Raw genomic sequence first — 23,052 nt, forward strand, 5'->3', positions numbered from 1 at the left:
GTACAGATTTGCCTTCAGTTTCACTGACAAAAGTAAGACTCTCTAGTATATATATAAGTCTCTACATTCATAATGTGCATATTTAATTCTGTCTGTTCCACAACTTCTTCTAGATGGAAGAGCTGGGTCATAACTTTTCAGAATTACATACTGATCAAGTTTCCCACTTAAAATAAGAGTAGCAGTGGTTAACTGAAGGAAGAGTGGTGGTGGTGTGATGATGATGATAGCCAAACAAATATTTTTTAATACTTTTTTGCCCCCTCCCTTCAGGCCTCTTGTTTTTCTTTCTTCCAAAACTAATCTGAGTTTTCTGTATTTATTCTTTCTACCATCTTGCATCCCCGTTGAGCCTTTAACCACTTACTGTTGCTTCAGGCCTAATTCCCACTCTGTTGGGACCATCTTCCTCAAGAATATGCTTTCTAGATGCTTTTCAATTTTTATGTAATAGGATCCCCTTGCAGTGTCTAATACTCCAGTGAATCCTGGTTAAAATTCTGTTAATCTCAAGGTTTTCACAATGTTATGATCTCATCTCTTTTGGCCCCTTCCTCTATGACTCCTCTTCTAGTCTTCTATTTATTCTGCTATCCAATATTTACTGATGATTCCAGGAAACTGTCCTCAATTCTCTTCTCTGATCCCCTACAAAATTCTCTAGATGAACCCATCCATTTTCATCATTTCAACTAAGACATGTATATTTCTACTCAGCTTTTAATTTTGAAAATTTCAAATGCACATGTGCATTACATATCTAAATCTATATATAAATACAGGGCTTCCCAAATACAAGCCACATAGACTATACTTATACATATGAACAAATTAATTTTCCTGCCCCATTCACTACTTCACCTCCCAATCCCAATATGCCTTTTATCTTGTTCCTATACCTCCAGGAGGTATAGGAGAAGGGGATGACAGAGGATGAGATAGTTGGATGGCATCACCAACTCGATGGACATGAGTTTGGGTAAATTCCAGGAGTTGGTGATGGACAGGGAGGCCTGGTGTGCTGCAGTCCGTGGGGTCACAAAGAGAGGGACACAACTGAGCGACTGAACTGAACTTACACACCAAGTAGGACACACTGGTCAAAAACATTGCACTTATAGATTCATATTTGACATTTACTCTATAATTTGTGGAGAAGGCAGTGGCACCCCACTCCAGTACTCTTGCCTGGGGAATCCCATGAACGGAGGAGCCTGGTAGGCTGCAGTCCATGGGGTCTCGAAGAATCAGACACGACTGAGCGACTTCACTTTCACTTTTCACTTTCATGCATTGGAGAAGGAAATGGCAACCCACTCCAGTGTTCTTGCCTGGAGAATCCCAGGGACGGGGGAGCCTGGTGGGCTGCCATCTATGGGGTCGCACAGAGTCGGACACGACTGAAGTGACTTAGCAGTAGCATACCTCCATATGTGGCATTGCCTTCTCCCCAGTCATTTATAAGCTAGAACTTCTCTTTCTCACACATCACATCAAAAGAATCAATAAAAATTTCAAGAAAACTGTCACATATATTTTTCATTATGACTTGTCTCACAAAACTGTCCCCTTGCTCCATCACCTGCACTATTATAATTTCAGGCACCCAATTCCTCAGTATGTTATTGCCCCTCTCTGTCCCTATTTCTACTGAGCCCTCCAGTCTGTCTTGAAAATGATAATAGAATGATCTGAGATACAAGTCTGCTGGTGTTACCAAAATGCTTAAAAATATGGATATAGCCCCCCTTCCACTGACTAGAGGGCAAACTTTTGGGAAGATTGAAGGCAGGAGGAGAAGGGGACAACAAAGTATGAGATGGTTGGATGGCACCTCCAACTCAATGGACATGAGTTTGAGAAAGCTCTGGGAGACGGTGAAGGACAGGGAAGCCTGGTGTGCTGCAATCCATGGGATCACAAAGAGTTGGACATGACTGAGCAACTGAACAAAACAGAGGGCAAGTTTAGGGATTTTATTATGATACATAAGACCATGAGCTTCCTGGGTGGTGTTAGTGGTAAAGAACTGGCCTGCCAATGAAGGAGACATAAGAGATATGGGTTCGATCCCTGGATTGGGATGATCCCCTGGAGGAGGGCATAGCAACCCACTGCACTATCCTTGCCTGTAGAATCCCATGGACTGAGGAGCCTGGTGGGCTATTGTCCATAGGGTCGCAAAGAGTTGGAAACAACTGAAATGACTTAGCATGCATGCATTCATATAAGACCCTATATGAATGTCCTAACTAGTTCTCCAGCTTCTTTTATTTTCCGCTCTTCTTACACTAAGTTCTAACATGTAGCTACCCAAAGTTCCCTGACTAGACAACTTCCTTCATGACTCCACACCTGACACACACAGTTTCCTCTGCCTGGAATCCCTCCTCCTCCCTTCTCCTAATGAGCTCCCATTCTCTCTTAAAACACATGGCAGGTTCCATGCTCCAGCCATGAAACCCTCCATGACCACTTCTACACTAAGTGAATTTCAGCTCTAAGCCATGGACACCTGGACCACGCCCTGAACCCCACTGCCACAGAATTTCATACACTTGAGATATAAATGCCCACTTATTCTGATCCACAATCTATAAATTCCTAGAAGGCAAAGATTATGTCTTATTTTCTGTATACAGTAGTTACACAGTACCTCAAAGAACTCAGTCGATAGTCAGTAAATGACCACAATAGAAGAACAAGCAAGTTCTACCAAAAAACTGATTAAGTTTCTGAGATATGTTCCTAGTTGAGTGAATTTTTAACAACTGGTACAAGGTAACTCAATGTGAATCTGAATGCAATTTTGTTTACAAAAAATTAAATATATCCCCCCAAGAACTAACTGCTGTAACTCATTAAAACAATTAAAACTCTTTAGAATTATACATGAATTTTGTCAGGTTCAGATTTTGACACCATGAGCACAAAAATTAGGCTTTTAGATTTTATACCAAAGATTAGGAAATTCGAAATAATTATGATCATATAGGCCCTCTGCATCCTATAATCACTGGGCATTTTCTAAGTTCATATCAAATCTTCCCTTCTATCCATGCTGGTAATATTGAGGTTTTCACGTGTTTTGCTCATTAAAAAAACAAAAAGCCGGAAAAAACATTAAGAGTCTTTTATTGGCTTTATTACTTTAATATGGAAGCTAATGTACCTTATGCTAGAGCTACAAGGTAATTATAATATATGAAATTTAGTTGAAAACAATCTAATGCTTAATGATTTTAAATGCAAATAAACACCACAAAGAAACTTCTGATTTCCCTAGAGAAACGTTAAATTGGATACACTGGGAGCAAGTCAAGCTATTTTAATCATTTGTCAGCTTAAGAAAGACCTTATACCATTATGAAACTAACATGATGTGAAAATTCCCAATGAGGTTATGATCTTGCTAAAACATAAGATGTGTGCAATTTATTTATACCAGCACAATGCAAGTGCACCAATACTGAATTACTAATAAATGAAGATGATAACCTTCCTCCCCCATTTTCAAACAAACAGATGATGACATTTGATAAGAAAAATATAACCATACTATCAAGGAACTTCACAGAATACTCCCACATAATGTGATTACATACATATTTGTAACATGTATATAATTCAAACACAAATTAATATTCAAACCTGAATATTAATCATAATTTTACTTGGATAACACATGAAATGAGTGAAATACTTAAAATGGCACTCTCCTTAGGAGAAAACAGATTAATATACACATATTCTAGACTTAATTTTCCCTTATTTTTTTTCATAGCATTTGTTATTTCTGGCATTGTGTTCATATCATTTCACTGTTAGTTCTCATACTGGAAGGCAAAATTTATGGTTCTTTCACTCTTTACTACCACTGCTAAGCTCAGCAGCTGGCACACTATAGACAATAAATAAGTAAAAAAAAAAAAACACTCATAAAACAGTGTTTTTCTACAGCTCTCTCACTGATTACATTTTCTTTTCAAATTAATACCCAAAGATACATCTAAGACTAGGAGAACAATGAAAAGTTAACACAGCTTCCAAAATATAAGATAAACCATTTTACTTTTTTTCTGCATGTACAATCTAAATCAATGCCTTTTATAGACAGATTGAAAGAGAGAACATATTTTTATATTAAAAATATAGTTAAACAATTTATCTTTTAGCATATTAAGGCAACATGTAACAGAAGAAATTTTAAGAATGAGTAGTAATTTGAAAATAAGTAAAAATAATAAAGACATACTTCATTTACTTTTTTAGGCATGTATAAAATACTGCCACAGCATGTTAAATTAAAATGAGACCTGATTCAACTTGGTTTGAACCTGCAAACTTTCATAAAAATGTTGTTATGATTAAGTCAAACCAGTACAATTAATGACCACATTCTTTAATATAAACATGTGACCAAAAACATGTTAAATGGAATAAATACACAGACACTTTGCATGCAGGCCTACAAAAAGTAAAGTCTTTTACACATTGTCCCATCATTTACCATTTCTAAAACACAGTCACCACTATATTCCCCAAGACTTTACTGTAAAGTTATAACCTCTGAAGAGTACAACCTTTAATCATTTTTTAAATATACATTTTACAATATAGATTCTTCTAATATGTCATTTAAAATTTTTATGCATGTAAAGGAAGAAGGAATTTGTAAGGACATGTGATATAATTTAAATGAACTTTACTGTGAGAAGGAATGGCATTTAGGCTGAAGAGGGACTACACTTTTAATTTTCACTGATGTACTTAAAATACAAAGGGCTCTCATTCAGTCCAATGGAGGTACTATTTCAAAACTGTAAGATGCTACTATGAGTCTTGGGGTTGAATAAAAACTCTGATACTTACCATACTGTGTAACAAATGCTATACAGCTGTTCACGATAATGGGAACGTCATTTCTGCCGAGCTGCTGGTCTTGTAATGCATTCCCATCTGTACCTGCTGCTTTTTCAATTGCAGTATGCCAGACTGTGAAATCCAACTTGGTATGCCCATGGATGTATAATGTTCTGTAAAGTTTGAAAAGTATTTCAAATGATAATTTTGGTTTTTTTTAAGCCTTCTACAGAGAATATCCTTAAATCCATATAAATGTGATCTGATCTCACCCATCAGAAGAAAACCCCTCTGTCTACCACTAGCTTCCACTCACTTGATCCCTCTTCTGCTTTGGAGTCACACGTCTCTCTCCATAGAGGCCAGAAAATTCCCTGAACTTGTGGTCTTAATGTCCTCGCCTCTTTTTCCTTTCCTCTTTCATTCTGTTTCTGAATAACTGAACTGAAACCCTTCTGGCCAGCATCACTTGTAACTTCTCATGGATATTTGGAGGTTTATTTTTTAAGATTTTAGAACTGTTTGATGACTTTAGGACTGTTCTACCTTTTAAAGGTAAAAAAAAAAAAAAAAGAGAGAGAGAGGGAAAACAACCACCCAATTCAGCTTTGGTAGAACAGTTCTTCCTGGCTTTTCCTCCTATCTTTCTGGTCCCTCAGTTCTTTCCCAAACTCACTTTCTCTTTCTAAAAATGAACTTGTAACTTCAGTGTACTCACATGAACTCTAAAGACTCTCCAAGGGACATGTCATTCAGGCCAGTGGTTTTATCCCCCATATATATAAGCTAGTAAGTCTCACATCCCTATCTCTGGTTGAGAACTGTCTCACAAATCAGATCTCCACATGATTGAAAAGCAAGAGCATAAAGAAGTTAACAGAATGGAAAACAATTCGTGAACTCAAGTTTTAGCACTATACTCACTTCCTTTATGACCTTGGACAAGTTATCAACCTTCTTTGGTTGTCAGTTTTATCAAAGGCAAAAATGAGGATAATCATAGCACCCACTTCAGCACTCAGTAAATGTGGTATTAGTAACTAATAAACCATAATACTAATTAATGTTAATTCCACAAGCATCTCAAATCTTTATCCCTTCTCATGTGGTGTTGGAGAAGACTCTTGAGAGTCCCTTGGACTGCAAGGAGATCCAACCAGTCCATCCTAAAGGAGATAAGTCCTGGGTGTTCATTGGAAGGACTGATGTTGAAGCTGAAACTCCAATACTTTGGCTACCTCATGCGAAGAGCTGACTCATTTGAAAAGACCCTGATACTGGGAAAGACTGAGGGCAGGAGGAGGAGATGATAGAGGATAAGATGGTTGGATGGCATCACCGACTCAATGGACATGGGTTTGGGTGGACTCCGAGAGTTGGTGATGGACAGGAAGGCCTGGCGTGCTGCGGTTCATGGGGTTGCAAAGAGTTAGACACGACTGAGCGACTGAACTGATACTGATACCAAACTGGTACTACGTTCTCCACTTATCCCACCAGGAATTTAGGATTCATTATTGTAGACTGATCCCCCCAATCCCCACCCCACCCCTGACATATGAACTGAGTCACAGAATTCTGTCACATCCAGTTCCCTGACATACTTGCTTTGCCTCCTCTTTATTTGAACACTGCCCTCGGGCTTTCTATTGCTCCTTAAAGTCACTTAAGTCCCTCCAAACAAAATTCCTTTCCCAATCCTCTACCTTTTCCTTAAGACTGCCAGAATGATCTTTTTAAAATACAAAGCTAATGACATCACTTCCTGATAACCGTCCTTCCATGGCAGTTCTGGAGGTTTCAAGATTAAAAGGTCTTCAAGATCTGTCCTGTATTATCCACTCCAACTGTGCCATTCCCAGGAGGAAGGGAGAAAGGAAGGGAAGAAGAAAGAAATTAACATGTTCTTCTCTTTGCAATAAGTATTTCCTGCTCTCTGACTGCTTAGTCCAGCTTCTCCCCGATTGGTATATTCTAGGTAACCCTTTGGGACCCTCCATTCCTATCTGCCTCCATCCAATGCTTCTGGTGAAACAGACATTCTTCTTTAATCTTAAACACCCACTCCACCCTCCATCACATCAACTGTTGTGTCTGTGTGAATTTTTTAGCCACTTCACCACAAACTTAATACAAGCAAACAAAGAAAGCATTTCAGTATCAATAGCCTTTATTTAGCATAGTGCCAGATACTTCAATTCAGTTCAGTTCAGTCTCTCAGTCGTGTCCGACTCTTTGCGACCCCATGAATCGCAGCATGCCAGGCCTCCCTGTCCATCACCAACTCCCGGAGTTTACTCAAACTCATGTCCATTGAGTCAGTGATGCCATTTAGCCATCTCATCCTCCGTCGTCCCCTTCTTCTCCTGTCCCTAGTCCTTCTCAGCATCAGGGTCTTTTCCAATGAGTCAACTCTTCGCATGAGGTGGCCAAAGTATTGGAGTTTCAGCTTTAGTATCAGTCCTTCCAAAGAACACCCAGGACTGATCTCCTTTAGAACGGACTGGTTGGATCTCCTTGCAGTTCAAGGGACTCTCAAGAGTCTTCTCCAACACCACAGTTCAAAAGCATCAATTCTTTGGCGCTCAGCCTTCTTCACAGTCCAACTCTGACATCCATACATGACCACAGGAAAAATCATAGCCTTGACTAGATGGACATTTGTTGGCAAAGTAATGTCTCTGCTTTTGAATATGCTATCTAGGTTGGTCATAGCTTTTCTTCCAAGGAGTAAGCGTCTTTTAATGTCATGGCTGTAATCACCATCTGCAGTGATTTTTTAGCCCAAAAAAGTAAAGTCTGACACTGTTTCCACTGTTTCCCCATCTATTTCCCATGAAGTGATGGGACCAGATGCCATGATCTTCGTTTTCTGAATGGTGAGCTTTAAGCCAACTTTTTCACTCTCCTCTTTCACTTTCATCAAGAGGCTTTTTAGTTCCTCTTCATTTTCTGCCATAAGGGTGGTGTCATCTGCATATCTGAGGTTATTGATATTTCTCCCGGCAATCTTGATTCCAGCTTGTGCTTCTTCCAGCCCAGCGTTTCTCATGATGTAGTCTGCATATAATTAAATAAGCAGGGTGACAATATACAGCCTTGACATACTCCTTTTCCTATTTGGAAGCAGTCTGTTGTTCCATGTCCAGTTCTAACTGTTGCTTCCTGACCTACATATAGGCTTCTCAAGAGGAAGGTATTTGGTGGATGCATTATTTAGTAGATGCATTGTTTTAAAGTTTTATCACTAGATAAAAACTTTGATTTGAAACAAATTAATCATTGATGCATTTAAGTATAATTACACTAAAGTAAGAGGAAATGGCAACCCATTTCAGTATTCTTGCCTAGATAATCCCACAGACAGAGGAGCCTGGCGGGCTGCTGTCCATAGGGTTGCACAGGGCCGGACACGACTGAAACGACTTAGCATGCATGCATACCAATGTCCAACTATTTAAGTTTGATTTCAAACTATGAAATGGCTACTTTGGATTCAATCTGAAGAGAAAGGAATGAACTGCATGAACAATCGGTCGCTATGGTTTTTCTTTTGAGGGGACTGAGAGAGGTAATCTTTTACATTCCCCGTAATTCATTAGCCCTAATTTAAGGAGAAAACAGCATTCCTTCCTTCTTTCCTTGAAACGCTCCTCTATGAAGATAAAGCTACTAGCACCCCACTCCACTCACCTTAACACCTTCTGAACCTGCCGTAACTGCATCCTCACTGACACTGATGCCCATAATCTTCATCTCTTGCTTCCTAACATCTTTATTTATTGCTTTTATTTTCCACACCCATCACAGCAGCTCAGATCTCAAGGTTCTGTCATTTCCTTTTTGAAGAATTCTGACACCTGCTTTAATACTGACATGCTTTTGCCTTTTCACTGATCTCATGTCATGTTTAACTCAAAAGCATTCTACTGCTGGGTTTATTTGTTTAAATGAAACTATCTAACTTGGGTAATTTCCCTGAGAAATCAAGCTCCTACATTATGTAGACTTAATCAAAATTATAGCTTGTTAAATTCAGGAGTTTAAAAAATATATTTTAACTCTTCTTGAGTCTCAGCTGCTTTTTTTATCTGATGATTAAGTTCTGAAATAGGCGACAAAATCTTTGAAAAGGTGTGTGTATAAACAAACAACGACCAATATTTGAGCAAGTAGTTAAAGAAACCCCAAAGGCAATGGCCTGCCTACAACAGCAGTATAATTCTGCCATTAACTGTAAATGTTTCAAACTTCAAATTTTCTTTCTAGTCAGAAGAAATGTTGTGATGACAAATTTAACTGTCTGCATGTGAACTAGTGAAGGGTAGAATCAGTAATGACAAGTTAACTCCCAAGTCAACTTGTCAAAGGCTAAATCCTAAAATACATCATCTTGTGCAGTAGATGTCTGACATTTAACAGTATCAGTTCAACAACTTTCCTCTCTGATGTTACCTAAACTGCACATTGAATAAAGCATCAAAAGATATTTTCAACACAAATGATGGCCAACTTTATTATTTCAAATGTTACTGAACAATGGTTTATCATTCCTATTTCAAAGAAATAGGAATTTACACCTTGAAAATCTGAAGAGTTATTCTGAAGAACTCTAATTACAGAGAAATACATTTTACTAACTGTTCATTCCCAAACCTAAATTTTAAAGCCGTATTTTAAAAAATCCATATATCCTATAATGCATCAAGATAGTTCAATAAGACATAGAAACCAAGTCCTAAAACTAATAAAACAATTTTCTTAAAGTTGTAATATAATATCCACAAAATAGAGACTATCATTATTTGAGCCTAGTCTACTGACAAGACCCAAGACAAATGAATGATAGGATCTATAAATTTGCTGTGCAAAAATGAAATATTTATAAAGAACATTTTAAACACAACTAAAAAGCAAACAACATGTTTCAAAAACATAACTAAAAAAGATAATATCTTAGGCATTTATAAAAAATAAAAACACTGAGTCTTGTAGTATACGTTAGCATTTGTTGGCCAAAAAAACTTTATTTTGCTTTCATTTCTGTAAGATATTTTTTCTGGATAGAGTATTTTAAGCTAATAGTTTCTGGTTTGGTTATTTTTTTTCCCCCAACACATTAAAAGATTTTACCATATTATCTCCTGGTTTGCACTGTTTCTGCCAATACATTCTCATCATTGTCCCCTATTTTTAATGTTTCTTCCCCCCTTCCCCGATATTTTTGTTTTTCCTCACACTGGTTTTCAAGAATTTGATTATGATATGTCTTGATGTGGTTTGTCTTTATCACGGATGTTATGTTGATCTTAATATATGTGCATTTATAGTTTTTATGAAATTCAGAAATCTTTGGCCATATTTCTTCAAAAATATATATATATATATATATATATTACTCCATCTTTCTCTTCTATCATTTTACAATTCTAACAATGTTTATATAACAATGCTTAATATTGTCCCACAGGTCATTGAGGCTGTGCTAATTTTATTCAGTCTGTTCTCTCTGAGCTAAAGTTTTGTTAATTTCTAATTGTCATCACTTCAGGTTTATTGAGTTTGTTTTTTTTAAACATAGTCTACTCCTGCATTTAGCTGATCTAGTGAGATTTTCTTTTCAGACAGTGTATTCTTCAGCCTTAGATGTTCCATTTGGTTTCTTCTTTAGATACATTTTTCTATGTTTATGTTTTCCTTTACATCTTTTAATATATTTAGTAATAATTCAAAATTACTGTGTATATTCTTGCTAATTCCACTATCCTTCTCATTTCTAGGTCTGTTCTTATCATCTAATTTGCAGCTTTTTCATATCACCAGTATTTTAACTCTATGCTAGACATCATGAGTACAAGTTCAGTGTCAGGGTTGTGCTGTCTTCCTATAAGGGTCCTGCTAAGTCACTTCAGTCGTGTCCAACTCTGTGCGACCCCACAGACGGCAGCCCACCAGGCTCCCCGTCCCTGGGATTCTCCAGGCAAGAACACTGGAGTGGGTTGCCATTTCCTTCTCCATCCTATAAGGGTATTGATGTTTGTTTTGGTCCCTTTTGCCTATTTGACCCTGGGTAACTAAACTACTTGTGGAGAGGTCTGTTTTTAAGCTTCAGATCAGATCAGTCGCTCAGTCATGCCCGACTCTGCGATCCCATGAATCGCAGCACGCCAGGCCTCCCTGTCCATCAACAACTCCTGGAGTTCATTGAGACTCACGTCCATCGAGTCAGTGATGCCATCCAGCCATCTCATCCTCTGTCGTCCCCTCTTCCTCCTGCCCCCAATCCCTCCCAGCATCAGGGTCTTTTCCAATGAGTCAACTCTTCGCATGAGGTGGCCAAAGTACTGGAATTTCAGCCTTAGCATTATTCCCTCCAAATAAATCCCAGGGTTGATCTCCTTCAGAATGGACTGGTTGGATCTCCTTGCAGTCCAAGGGACTCTCAACAGTCTTCTCCAACACCACAGATCAAAAGCATCAATTCTTCGGCACTCAGCCTTCTTCACAGTCCAACTCTCACATCCATACATGACCACAGGAAAAACCATAGCCTTGACTAGACGAACCTTTGTTGGCAAAGTAATGTCTCTGCTTTTGAATATGCTATCTAGGTTGGTCATAACTTTCCTTCCAAGGAGTAAGCGTCTTTTAATTTCATGGCTGCAGTCACCATCTGTAGTGATTTTGGAGCCCAGAAAAATAAAGTCTTGACACTTTTTCCACTGTTTCCCCATCTATTTCCCATGAAGTGGTGGGACCGGATGCCATGATCTACGTTTTCTGAATGTTGAGCTTTAAGCCAACTTTTTCACTCTCCACTTTCACTTTCATCAAGAGGCTTTTGAGTTCCTCTTCACTTTCTGCCATAAGGGTGGTGTCATCTGCATATCTGAGGTTATTGATATTTCTCCCGGCAATCTTGATTCCAGCTTGTGCTTCTTCCAGTCCAGCGTTTCTCATGATGTACTCTGCATATAATTAAATAAACAGGGTGACAATATACAGCCTTGACGAACTCCTTTTCCTATTTGGAACCAGTCTGTTGCTCCATGTCCAGTTCTAACTGTTGCTTCCTGACCTGCATACAAATTTCTCAAAAGGCAGATCAGGTGGTCTGGTATTCCCATCTCTTTCAGAATTTTCCACAGTTTATTGTGATCCACAGAGTCAAAAGCTTTGGCATAGTCAATAAAGCAGAAATAGATGCTTTTCTGGAACTCTCTTGCTTTTTCCATGATCCAGCAGATGTTGGCAATTTGATCTCTGGTTCCTCTGCCTTTTCTAAAACCAGCCTGAACATCAGGAAGTACACGGTTCACATATTGCTGAAGCCTGGCTTGGAGAATTTTGAGCATTACTTTACTAGCGTGTGAGATGAGTGCAATTGTGCAGTAGTTTGAGCATTCTTTGGCATTGCCTTTCTTTGGGATTAGAATGAAAACTGCCCTTTTCCAGTCCTGTGGCCACTGCTGAGTTTTCCAAATTTGCTGGCATATTGAGTGCAGCACTTTCATAGCATCATCTTTCAGGATTTAGAATAGCTCAACTGGAATTCCATCACCTCCACTAGCTTTGTTCGTAGTGATGCTTTCTAAGGCCCACTTGACTTCACATTCCAGGATGTCTGGCTCTAGGTCAAGTGATCACACCATCGTGATTATCTGGGTCGTGAAGATCTTTTTTGTACAGTTCTTCTGTGTATTCTTGCCATCTCTTCTTAATATCTTCTTCTTCTGTTAGGTCCATACCATTTCTGTCCTTTATCGAGCTCATCTTTGCATGGAATGTTCCTTTGGTATCTCTGATTTTCTTGAAGAGATCCCTAGTCTTTCCCATTCTGTTGTTTTCCTCTATTTCTTTGCATTGATCACTGAAGAAGGCTTTCTTATCTCTTCTTGCTATTCTTTGGAACTCTGCATTCAGATGTTTATATCTTTCCTTTTCTCCTTTGCTTTTCGCTTCTCTTCTTTTCACAGCTATTTGTAAGGCCTTCCCAGACAGCCATTTTGCTTTTTTGCATTTCTTTTCTATGGGGATGGTCTTGATCCCTGTCTCATGTACAATGTCACGAACCTCATTCCATAGTTCATCAGGCACTCTATCTATCAGATCTAGGCCCTTAAATCTATTTCTCACTTCCACTGTATAATCATAAGGGATTTGATTTAGGTCATACCTGAATGGTCTAGTGGTTTTCCCTACTTTCTTCAATTTAAGTCTGAATTTGGCAATAAGGAGTTCATGGTCTGAGCCATAGTCAGCTCCTGGTCTTGTTTTTGTTGATTGTATAGAGCTTCTCCATCTTTGGCTACAAAGAATATAATCAATCTGATTTTGGTGTTGACCATCTGGTGATGTCCATGTATAGAGTCTTCTCTTGTGTTGTTGGAAGAGGGTGTTTGTTATGACCAGTGCATTTTCTTGGCAAAACTCTATTAGTCTTTGCCCTGCTTCATTCCATATTCCAAGGCCAAATTTGCCTGTTACTCCAGGTGTTTCTTGACTTCCTACTTTTGCATTCCAGTCCCCTATAATGAAAAGGACATCTTTTTGGGGTGTTAGTTCTAAAAGGTCTTGTAGGTCTTCATAGAACCGTTCAACTTCAGCTTCTTTAGCTTTACTGGTTGGGGCATAGACTTGGATTACTGTGATATTGAATGGTTTGCCTTGGAGCTTAGCAAGGCATAAATGGAGCAGCCTTTACCTGAGGGCTGGTTCAGCCTTAATATTCTGGGATTACCTTCTGCTGTCTTTACAAATGCTCTGTGTGTTTAATGAAGTCTGTCTAACCTGGCTAGATAAAATTTGAACACACTCAAATAGTGTCTAAACTCTGTAAATTGTTCAACTCATAGCACACCCTGAGAGTATTTTTGCCTGGAGTTTTGACCTGTACATATGCAGGTTCATACTGAGTGAAGATGGAAGGGAACTCTTATGAACATTTCTGAAGCTCGTGCTCTGTACATTTTCCCCTCTGCTCTGAACTCTATCTTGCAAAGTTTAGCTACTGTGGATTCTCCAGACTTCAAGCTCTACCTCCAATATAGCAAAACCACCATATGCTGCTTGGATCCCCCCATTCCCTGTGCCAAGTACTGACAGGAAGCCCAGGTGATCTTAGGCCTTAAGTCACTTGTTTCCCTTCTCTCCATGGTCACAATCCTGGGAAGCCTATTGTTCCAAAGTCTGAAAATAGTTCGTTTGGTACAGGTTTCTAGTAGTTTAAAGTGGGAGGGCATATTCCATGCCAGATATTTCTTCATGGGCAGAAATGGGAGTCCAGCACATTTTATTAAGTCATCACATCCATAAATCACCCTCATTTTCGTTTATAGAAAAACAGTATTTCTTTCCTCAGCAGATAAGAAACTGCTGCATAGAGATGAAATTTCAGCCAGAAACAGGCAAACAATTATTAAATCTGTAGATGCAGAGACAGTATCACAAGAATAATGGAGAAAGAAATATTAGCTTAAATAATTTGTTTCTTCTGAAACCAACAGTTCAGTAAGAAGTGTCAAGGCACACTATTCCCTGAGAAGGCAAGCCTCCAGGTTTTCAATTTCATCTCTACACACCATTAGGCAATTACCGATAGGAATGTGAGAAATAGCCCTGTTTCAAGTCTGCCAAAAAAAAGGCTTCTGTACCTTCATAAAGAACCTGCAATCCTTTCCAAAACAAGTTATTACTTACATTTAACTGATAATACTAATATGATATTAATCTATCTCTCCAGGCCCACTGTCCCATGCTTCCTCCTCAAGAACTGAAGGTTAAGGCCAAACTGAAGTGAAGTTTTACCCCAACCCATCCTATTTCTCTGAAACTACTGTTTCCACCTCTTGGAATATCTTTGTGTCTCAACCCCTAATTTTTTTCCTACTCTAATCCTACTTAGGATTCCAGAGCCAGTTAAATATACTTAAAAAATAAAAATGATTATCTTGATCCCTTTATCTAGAAGAGATCTTTTCATTCTGTATTTTTTCACCCCATATTGCATTTATATGCTCACAGGTTTATATCTAGTATACAGGAAGTGTCCTGAACTGGGGAATGAAATACATTTTTTGAAGGAAATAATAAATACTTCAAAATCCATCTTTTGTTAAATAGTCACACATTTCCTTTATCATAATTCTCTTTAACAACAACAACAAAAAAATCATTTTATACTGTAAGTTTGAATAGTTCCTTTTTTTGCAAAACCAGTGGCGGTGGTGAGAGAAGAGCCTATCTTGTTTGCCTTGGCAACATTCAGATTAAACCATCTCTACAAATTAAATGATCAGAAAGTTACAAAAGCAGTCAAGCTGATATTGTGGGCAATCGGCTACTGTTTAATTTGCAATTACATGCACAATTTAGAAACCACTTTAAGATAATTCACCCTAGACAGTACTGCTAACATATTAGCTGCTATAAAACACAATTCAAGTATGGGGGAAAAAAAATCACATGTAATAAATTGATATGAAATAAGGATCTTCAACTTAAGAATGTTCATCTCCCAAATTAAGAAAAGTAGTCTATCCCATAATTGTGAAACATATTGATAAAATGTTTATTCCACAGTATCAGCTCCTTAATGTCTGAAATTTGCAGTTAAAACAGAATTCAGTTAGGCTTGGGAGCCATCAAGTGCATCATACTTTACTATAGGCCAATAAATCAACCTTATAAAAAATTAAAATAAAAATCAAACAAAATTAAAAAAAAAAAACATACTAGGCTCTTCTGTTTCTGATAACACAGCTGAGTTATTCATACTGTGCTTATTACAACTAACAGCCTTTCAGTAAAAGCTTAACAATAGGTATCTTTGACAAACGAGCATGAAGCTACAGAATGTGAGATAGAGAACACAGTAACTTATTTATCAGAAAGAGATACACAGAGAATGTGGGCCAAGTGCAGAAATAGTTTTCAAATTTTATGAAAAGGATGCTGTAGTCCATTGAACACTTCAGTCACAGTGGATATATAACCTACTGTCCAAACAAGTGCCTTCTGACCTCACTGGGGTACAGGACATTCACTGACTAACAATGGATATTCAGAAACATGATTTCTTTTCTTTTTTCCACACACAGAAACCCTAAGACCTGAAAGAAAAGCACAAAATCTAAGTTCCAATAACAGCATCAAACATCACGGTAGAAAGCCTTAAGTGTAATCAAGAAAGCTTTATTTTCCAAAATAATAATTTTTAAAGTATACAAAGAATACACATTAAAGCTACACCATCTGGAGTACCTTCTGCTTAGAGCTTTTCACAGCAAAAATGCTCTGTGTGTGGAAAATATTATTGCAATATTTTTCTGTCTAAAGACACTCATGCTAGGTATATAGGGGAAATTACCATGAAGATTAAAATATACATCTAAATAGTGACTATATTCAGTGGCTGGTTATCAATTCATGAACTTTTCTAGGTCACGGGGTTCATTCTCTTGCCTTTAAGAAGTATTAATATATTTTAACAGTTTAACCAAAGGTAGACAAGGAAAGAGCAAATATGTGAAATTAATTCATTAAGCTTATTTATGATTTGCTGTTCTTGTTCAAGCTGTAAAAATAAAGGTTAAAACTTATAGCTAGTTGGTTTCTCTTTCAATTATTCTTACTATCTTTATATGCCACCAATGTGAAAAACTAGAAGTTGTTTTATTTCTTAAAGCTACAGTTTTGTCTTTCTAACAAGTCTAACACAACCTACTGTACTTCATAGTTGTTATTTCCCAAGGGACTAACAAATTGAAAGAGAGATGATGGTATGGGGAGGGAGGAGGGAGGAGGGAGGAGGGTTCAGGATGGGGAACACATGTATACCTGTGGCGGATTCATTTTGATATTTGGCAAAACTAATACAATTATGTAAAGTTTAAAAATAAAATAAAATTTAAAAAAAAAGAGAGAGAGATGAAAAACAGGACTATGCAATGAAATTCTCTTTTTTTAAATGGTATTAAAACAGCTCTTAAACAATCCCATCTAAAATTAACTGGCCTGGTTTGAGCACTGGGAGAAAAGAATCTATTTCCTCATTTGGTATGTGATAAAACCACTCAAAGTCATCCAGGCCAAGAGCTCTGAAGTCATCCTTATTTCCTATTTCATAAAGCAATTGAAAACCAGCAGACTGATTGAAAACCAACAGATTGGACTCTCCCTCAATAGCCTACCACCAGATCTAGAAAGATCCCAATATCCAAAACCAGCTGGTTTATCTAATCTTATCCAGGTCCCAACTTTAACCCAGTTTCTGCTTTATCACTTCTGTTCTTCTCAAGAGTCACCAGACTGGACTCCCCATCACTGATCCAATGGAGTATCTATTGTCATCAGACAGCATCTGGTATTTCTGACTATTCCTTCCTTCTTGCCCCACTCTTTCTGGGCTTAGTGACACATCCTCTTGGTTTCCTGCTTCACTCTCTGAATAAACTACTTTTATACCCTGGGGTAGCTAATCCCCAGAAAACTGCCCCCACCTCCAACATTCTGTGTATTCATCAAAGTCCCAACACATTACTTCTTCCCTTCTCACTCTATAGACCCTCCCTAAGCGATTTCACCTTCTTCATTCTGTATGTGGGTAACTCCAATATTGACATCCCCATTAACCAATCATGAGCATCAGATCCATAAACATAACTCCCTCTAAGCAATTTCTCCTTAAGTGTTTATAAGCACCTCATGTTCAACATGTCAAAAATCAAACTCATCATTTCCCAAGCTCTCTTCCAAACCTGCTCTTTTTCCATTTGTCTCTATTTATTTACATATGTGTATACATACCCACATATATGTACACACATGTGTGTACATCTGTGAATAAACACATAGGTATATAAATATGAGACCCTGTTCTTCACCATACATGGTGCCCTGGATACCTGCATGGGTTTTTGTTCCATAAAGGCTTATAACCCAGTGCACTCACCATCTTCCAGGTTGATTCTTTATTCCCACTTCTGACCTCTCTTCTTTCTGCTTCATCTTTAATTAGGTGGCCACTGGATGGATATATTTTTTCTAGTAAAATAACTTTTCAAGTTTTCTTTTTTTTTTAATTTTATTAAATTCTTTAAGACGCAGAGTGGCACAGCACCACTAAAGGGCTGCTGCTGCTGCTACTGCTAAGTCACTTCAGTCATGTCCGACTCTGTGTGACCCCATAGACAGCAGCCCACCAGGCTCCCCTGTCCCTGGGATTCTCCAGGCAAGAACACTGGAGTGGGTTGCCATTTCCTTCTCCAATGCATGAAAGTGAAAAGTGAAAGTGAAGTCGCTCAGTCGTGTCCAACCCTCAGCGACCCCATGGACTGCAGCCTTCCAGGCTCCTCCGTCCATGGGATTTTCCAGGCAAGAGTACTGGAGTGGGATGCCATTGCCTTCTCCTCAAGTTTTCTAATAAACTTTTTACTTTCTAATAAGATGCTGAAATTTAAATTCTAGTGACATATTATTTATCCAGGCTCCTAATATATTAGTTGACTTAATTTTTGAGAGTGATCTTGGTAAATTAATACTACAACTTGTTTTAAAAAGAAATGGTTACATTGTTAAGTTAAAAACTGTCCTTATCTTGATTTCAAATTGGATTATCCCCCTCAGCATCATATAGACACTGGAAGGCTGTACAAAAGTGCTTAAAATAGTGCCTGGTACAAAATAGTGCCTGTAATTTTTATACATTGTCATCATTTTATTATTGCTTTTATCTGAATATTATTGATTTGGAGAAAACAGGGAAAGCAAGTAAAACCAAAATATAAGCATATGATAAACACAGTTGTTTTCCAATGGTTCCTTTTGTATGGCAGCTATGCAAAGAGGTTCAAGAAAAATAACTTGGTTTTATATTTATCCTGTATTTCTCCTACTCTCATCTTAACACATTCTCTATTATTGCCTTTCATAAAAATGCTTTCAACATAACTAGTTGATAATACATGTAGATAAAAAGAGTCTTCTCTGGTGGCTCAGCAGTAAAGAATCGCCTGTCAATGCAGGAGACACAGGTTTGATCCCTGGCTTAGGAAGATACCCTGGAGAAGGAAACAGCAACCCACTCCAGTATTCTTCCTGGGCAACTCCAGGGACAGAGAAGAAGTCCTGGCAAGCTATGGTTTGTGGGGATGCAAAGTTGGATACAACTGAGCATACATGCACATAGATAAAAACTTTATTCTCAAAAACTAAATGAGCAGTTCTGACCATTATTTTGGAATCCTGCTAGTTTTAAACTATTCCATAAACCTTCTGGTTCCTGTTGCCCAGGGTAAAGTTCAAGATGTCATAAGGTAACGAAACATTTAGTCTTCTGGCTTCCTTATCTTGCATTCATGAGGGAGTACACTGCATGTGGTTAGCACTAAATAAAAATTCAGACTGAATAACACTAATCCACATTTGGCACAATTAAAATCTATGTACCACCGGTCAAATCCTTTAAAGACTAAAACTGGTAGAAAAATATCTAGGGTATAGTAACATGATTTTTAAAAATTACATATATATATATATATAATACACAGAATAAATTTCACTAGCAAGTTACTGTTTTCTAATTTAAGAACATAAGCTCTGTGAGCTCAAGCAACAAATCTGTATTTTTGACCATTTTTTCTTGCCATGTAGGTAACAGGCAGCAGGCATTCCATAAATATTAATAGATGAAGCACAGGCTGGAATCAAGATTGCTGGGAGAAATATCAATAACCTCAGATATGCAGATAATATCACACACATGGCAGAAAGTGAAGAAGACTAAAGAGCCTCTTGATGAGAGTGAAAGAGGAGAGTGAAAAAGTTGGCTTAAAACTCAACATTCAGAAAACTAAGATCATGGCATCTAGTCCCATCACTTCATGGCAAATAGATGGGGAAACAGTGACAGACTATTTCTGGGGGGCTCCAAGGGTTTTTCCAGGAGTCATGTATGGATGGAGAGTTGGACTATAAAGAAAGCTGAGGGCCAAAGAATTGATGCTGTTGAACTGTGATGTTGGAGAAGACTCTTGAGAGTCCCTTGGACTGCAAGGAGATTCAATTAGTCCATCCTAAAGGAAATCAGTCCTGAATATTCATTGGAAGGACTGATACTGAAGCTGAAACTCCAATATTTTGGCCACCTGATGTGAAGAACTGACTCACTGGAAAAGACACTGATGCTGGGGAAGACTGAAGGCAGGAGGAGAAGGGGATGGCAGAGGATGAGATGTTTAGATGGCATCACCGACTCAATGGACATGAGTTTGAGTAAACTCCGGGAGTTGGTGATGGACAGGGAGACCTGGCGTGCTGCGATTCATGGGGTCGCAAAGAGTTGGACATGATTGAGCGACTGAACTGAAAAAGTGTATGTGTGCTAGACTTTTAATGCCACAACACTATCTACTCTCTTACTATTATTTCTGAACATGTATGGAACGTATTCTGAGAGAACAGTAAAACTATCATCTGGTAGCAAAATTAGAACCTAAAATACTATTAATCATTTTAAGTCCAGAAATAAAGTAAAAACATAAAATCCTGATTATGTCTCTAAGTTAAAAGCACATTCTGACATACGTATCTAATCAGCAATACGTTTACTATCTAAAGCGGCTGGCATCTTCCTATGAAGTTCAAGAAAAGACAGGTTCAGATAATGGCTCAGTCATTATCCTTGTCACTAGCATGGAAGCTCACTGGAGGGAAGGCTAACTGAGCTTTGCTTTTATATTTATCATTTTATATATATATATATATATTTACAAATACTATCTCGCACTCTTGAAGAGCTAAACATTCTAATTATGGGATTTGAAAGCAAATGATAAGATATAAAGAGAAAACAATTTGTTCAGGAGACTATGCCATCGTAGTTGTTGTGATCTGACTCTTGTTGCTCCTTCTCAGGCCGTTCAGCTAGATCATTCCTCCTCTAAAACTGAAGGCCCTGGGACTACCTCCTTGTCTCTTTTCTACCTACAGTCCTCCTCTAGGTGAAGCTGATCTGTTCCTTGGCTAAATAAGTCAGTCAAAATGTATGCTGATGACTCTCAAATATTTATCTTTGGCTGTAACCTTTCCACTTAATTCCAGGTTTGTGTATCCACTTTGCTTTCAAACAGAAATCTCCAAGTAATCATTTCCAAAACCAAATTCTTGATCTACTGCCCTAATTGTACTAATACCCTACCTCTACTCTCCATGTATATTTTATCTCAGAATAGAGCACCATAATTCACTTAAAGGCTCAGGCCAAAAACTCTGGGATAATCTCTGACTGTCACAGTCAGTTAATTCATCAACAGATTCACTGACCTCTACCCACACAGTATATCTTACCACTCAACACTATGTCATTAGGAAGTCACCTTTTGCCTGGCCTCTGCAGCAGCATCTTACCTGATGCTCAAACTTTCACTTGTGCCCTCCGAAAGCTATCCATCTAGAGTCAGAAGAGTCATTTAAAAATATAAGTCAGATGACTGAATTTCCTGGCTCTCAAATCAAGGGGTTCTCACCATGCTTAGAATAAAACTCAAGTCTTTACATACCATGGCCTGTAAGGCTCTACAGTCTGGCCCAGGGATATCTCTGTAATCATTTCTCCCTCTCTCACTCACTGAAATTTCCCTAGCCACAGGAGCTTTCTTGCAGACCTTGAACATGCCAAATACAACTCACTCTTGGGGTCTTCAAAATATCCTTGCCCTTGTGCCTTGTACATTCTATTCAGACTGCTGCATATTTTTTCTTTGTTTTTCCTCCACTCTATTCAGATCTCTGATCAGAGATATCTTCTCTTAGCACCCTACTGAAAACAGAATACCACTCTACCAGGTACACTCTCTTTACCTTATTTTTCTTCAAGCACTTAAAATTAAGGGACATAATACTATGCAAATTTTTGCCTGCTTATATTGTATATTGTTTCCCTGACAAATGTAGATGCTTCATGAAGGCAAAGACCATATCTGTTCTATTCACCACTAATATTCCCAGTACCTATAACAGTACCATAGAGTAGATGCTTAATATTTATTGAAAAACTGAACAAATTCAAGAAATCAGGTTTTAACTATACATGATTCAGGGTATTATTTATACCTATCATATATCTACACTGATAATATATTTACAAATGTCAAAGTGCTTCCAAAGGAAGCAAAGGAATCTAGGTCTGTAGAAAACTACACTAACTGATCCCACTGAGTTTCTCATAATATAAAAATAAGCAAGCTTCACTGGTCTACTCTTTGTACTAAAGAGAATATATACATATACACACAAGATTCAGACAATTTCCAACAGTTTATAAAATAATGAGTTCTCCTCCAAGAGGATAACCAGAATACCCAACTCCATAGATTCGTTGAGATAAAGAACAAAAAGCAAAAATGCACTTACCTCCCTTTTTCTACCAAGAGCAAAACATCCAATTTTTCCCCATTTTGAACGACTGTGCTAATTGCTGGAGGGAAAGAAGTATGAACATATTATTTAAAAGCATTATACAAAATACCTTTATCAACTACTTACTCACTGTTTAGAAGTGAGTCATCATAATTGTACGTGAAATCTACTATTTCCATGTGCAGCAAAGAACTCTGTGCAGATATAAGGGGAGGGGGAAAAAAAAAACAAACTTACTTAGTTCTTGTAGTCGTCTTAAGTGCATTCTATCCTCCTGACCTTCTTGCATTGGAAGGCAAAAACGCAAATTAGATTTGTCCATTGCAAACCAGCCTTTTCTCCACTGATCCAGGGCATGGCAGTCTTTGTAGTAAAGTTGACCAATCAAATCATAGTCAGCTTCTGTTAAGTTTTCAGCAACAAAGGGAACAAAATGCTGTTAAAACAAATACAAAAAAGTAATAAAGACAGTGAAAACAGGAAATCCCTTACATAACTAAAGATATGAGGGAAAAGGGAAAGAAAAACCTGTTTTTCTGTATTAAAGATTTAGGAGTAATCCAGATTTCAAAACAATTATTTAAACTTGCCATCAGTCTTAAAACTGAAAAGCTGTAAATATAATGCAATTTCAAATGTTAACCCCTTTTTCTTGATATATACGGAATTGAAACAGGAAGACATTCTCTTTGTCAACTTATGGAATCTTTTAAAATGTCAACCTTCAATGTCTGTCTTCATTTGTATCTTTTATTGAATCTGTTCTTTTCC

The 23,052-nt window shown here is 37.8% G+C and overlaps 1 protein-coding gene across 5 annotated transcripts in view; it reads right to left on the reverse strand.

Moving 5' to 3' along the window:
• Window positions 1-23,052, reverse strand: part of ARAP2 (ArfGAP with RhoGAP domain, ankyrin repeat and PH domain 2) — a 188,209-nt gene that overhangs the window by 76,506 nt on the left and 88,651 nt on the right. For all 5 annotated transcript variants that reach the window (XR_011464504.1, XM_070372253.1, XM_070372252.1 and 2 more), the window contains 3 exons: window positions 22,519-22,717; window positions 22,276-22,339; window positions 4,873-5,036 (listed from right to left, as the gene is read on the reverse strand). Coding sequence is in view for 4 of the 5 variants with exons in the window: in XM_070372253.1 (XP_070228354.1) it covers window positions 4,873-5,036; window positions 22,276-22,339; window positions 22,519-22,717 (427 nt within the window). In the remaining variant the exon portion in view is untranslated. The remainder of the gene's footprint in view (window positions 1-4,872; window positions 5,037-22,275; window positions 22,340-22,518; window positions 22,718-23,052) is intronic.

The sequence above is a fragment of the Bos mutus genome, chromosome 6 (genome assembly GCF_027580195.1).
Source record: "Bos mutus isolate GX-2022 chromosome 6, NWIPB_WYAK_1.1, whole genome shotgun sequence".
Classification (NCBI taxonomy): domain Eukaryota; kingdom Metazoa; phylum Chordata; class Mammalia; order Artiodactyla; family Bovidae; genus Bos; species Bos mutus.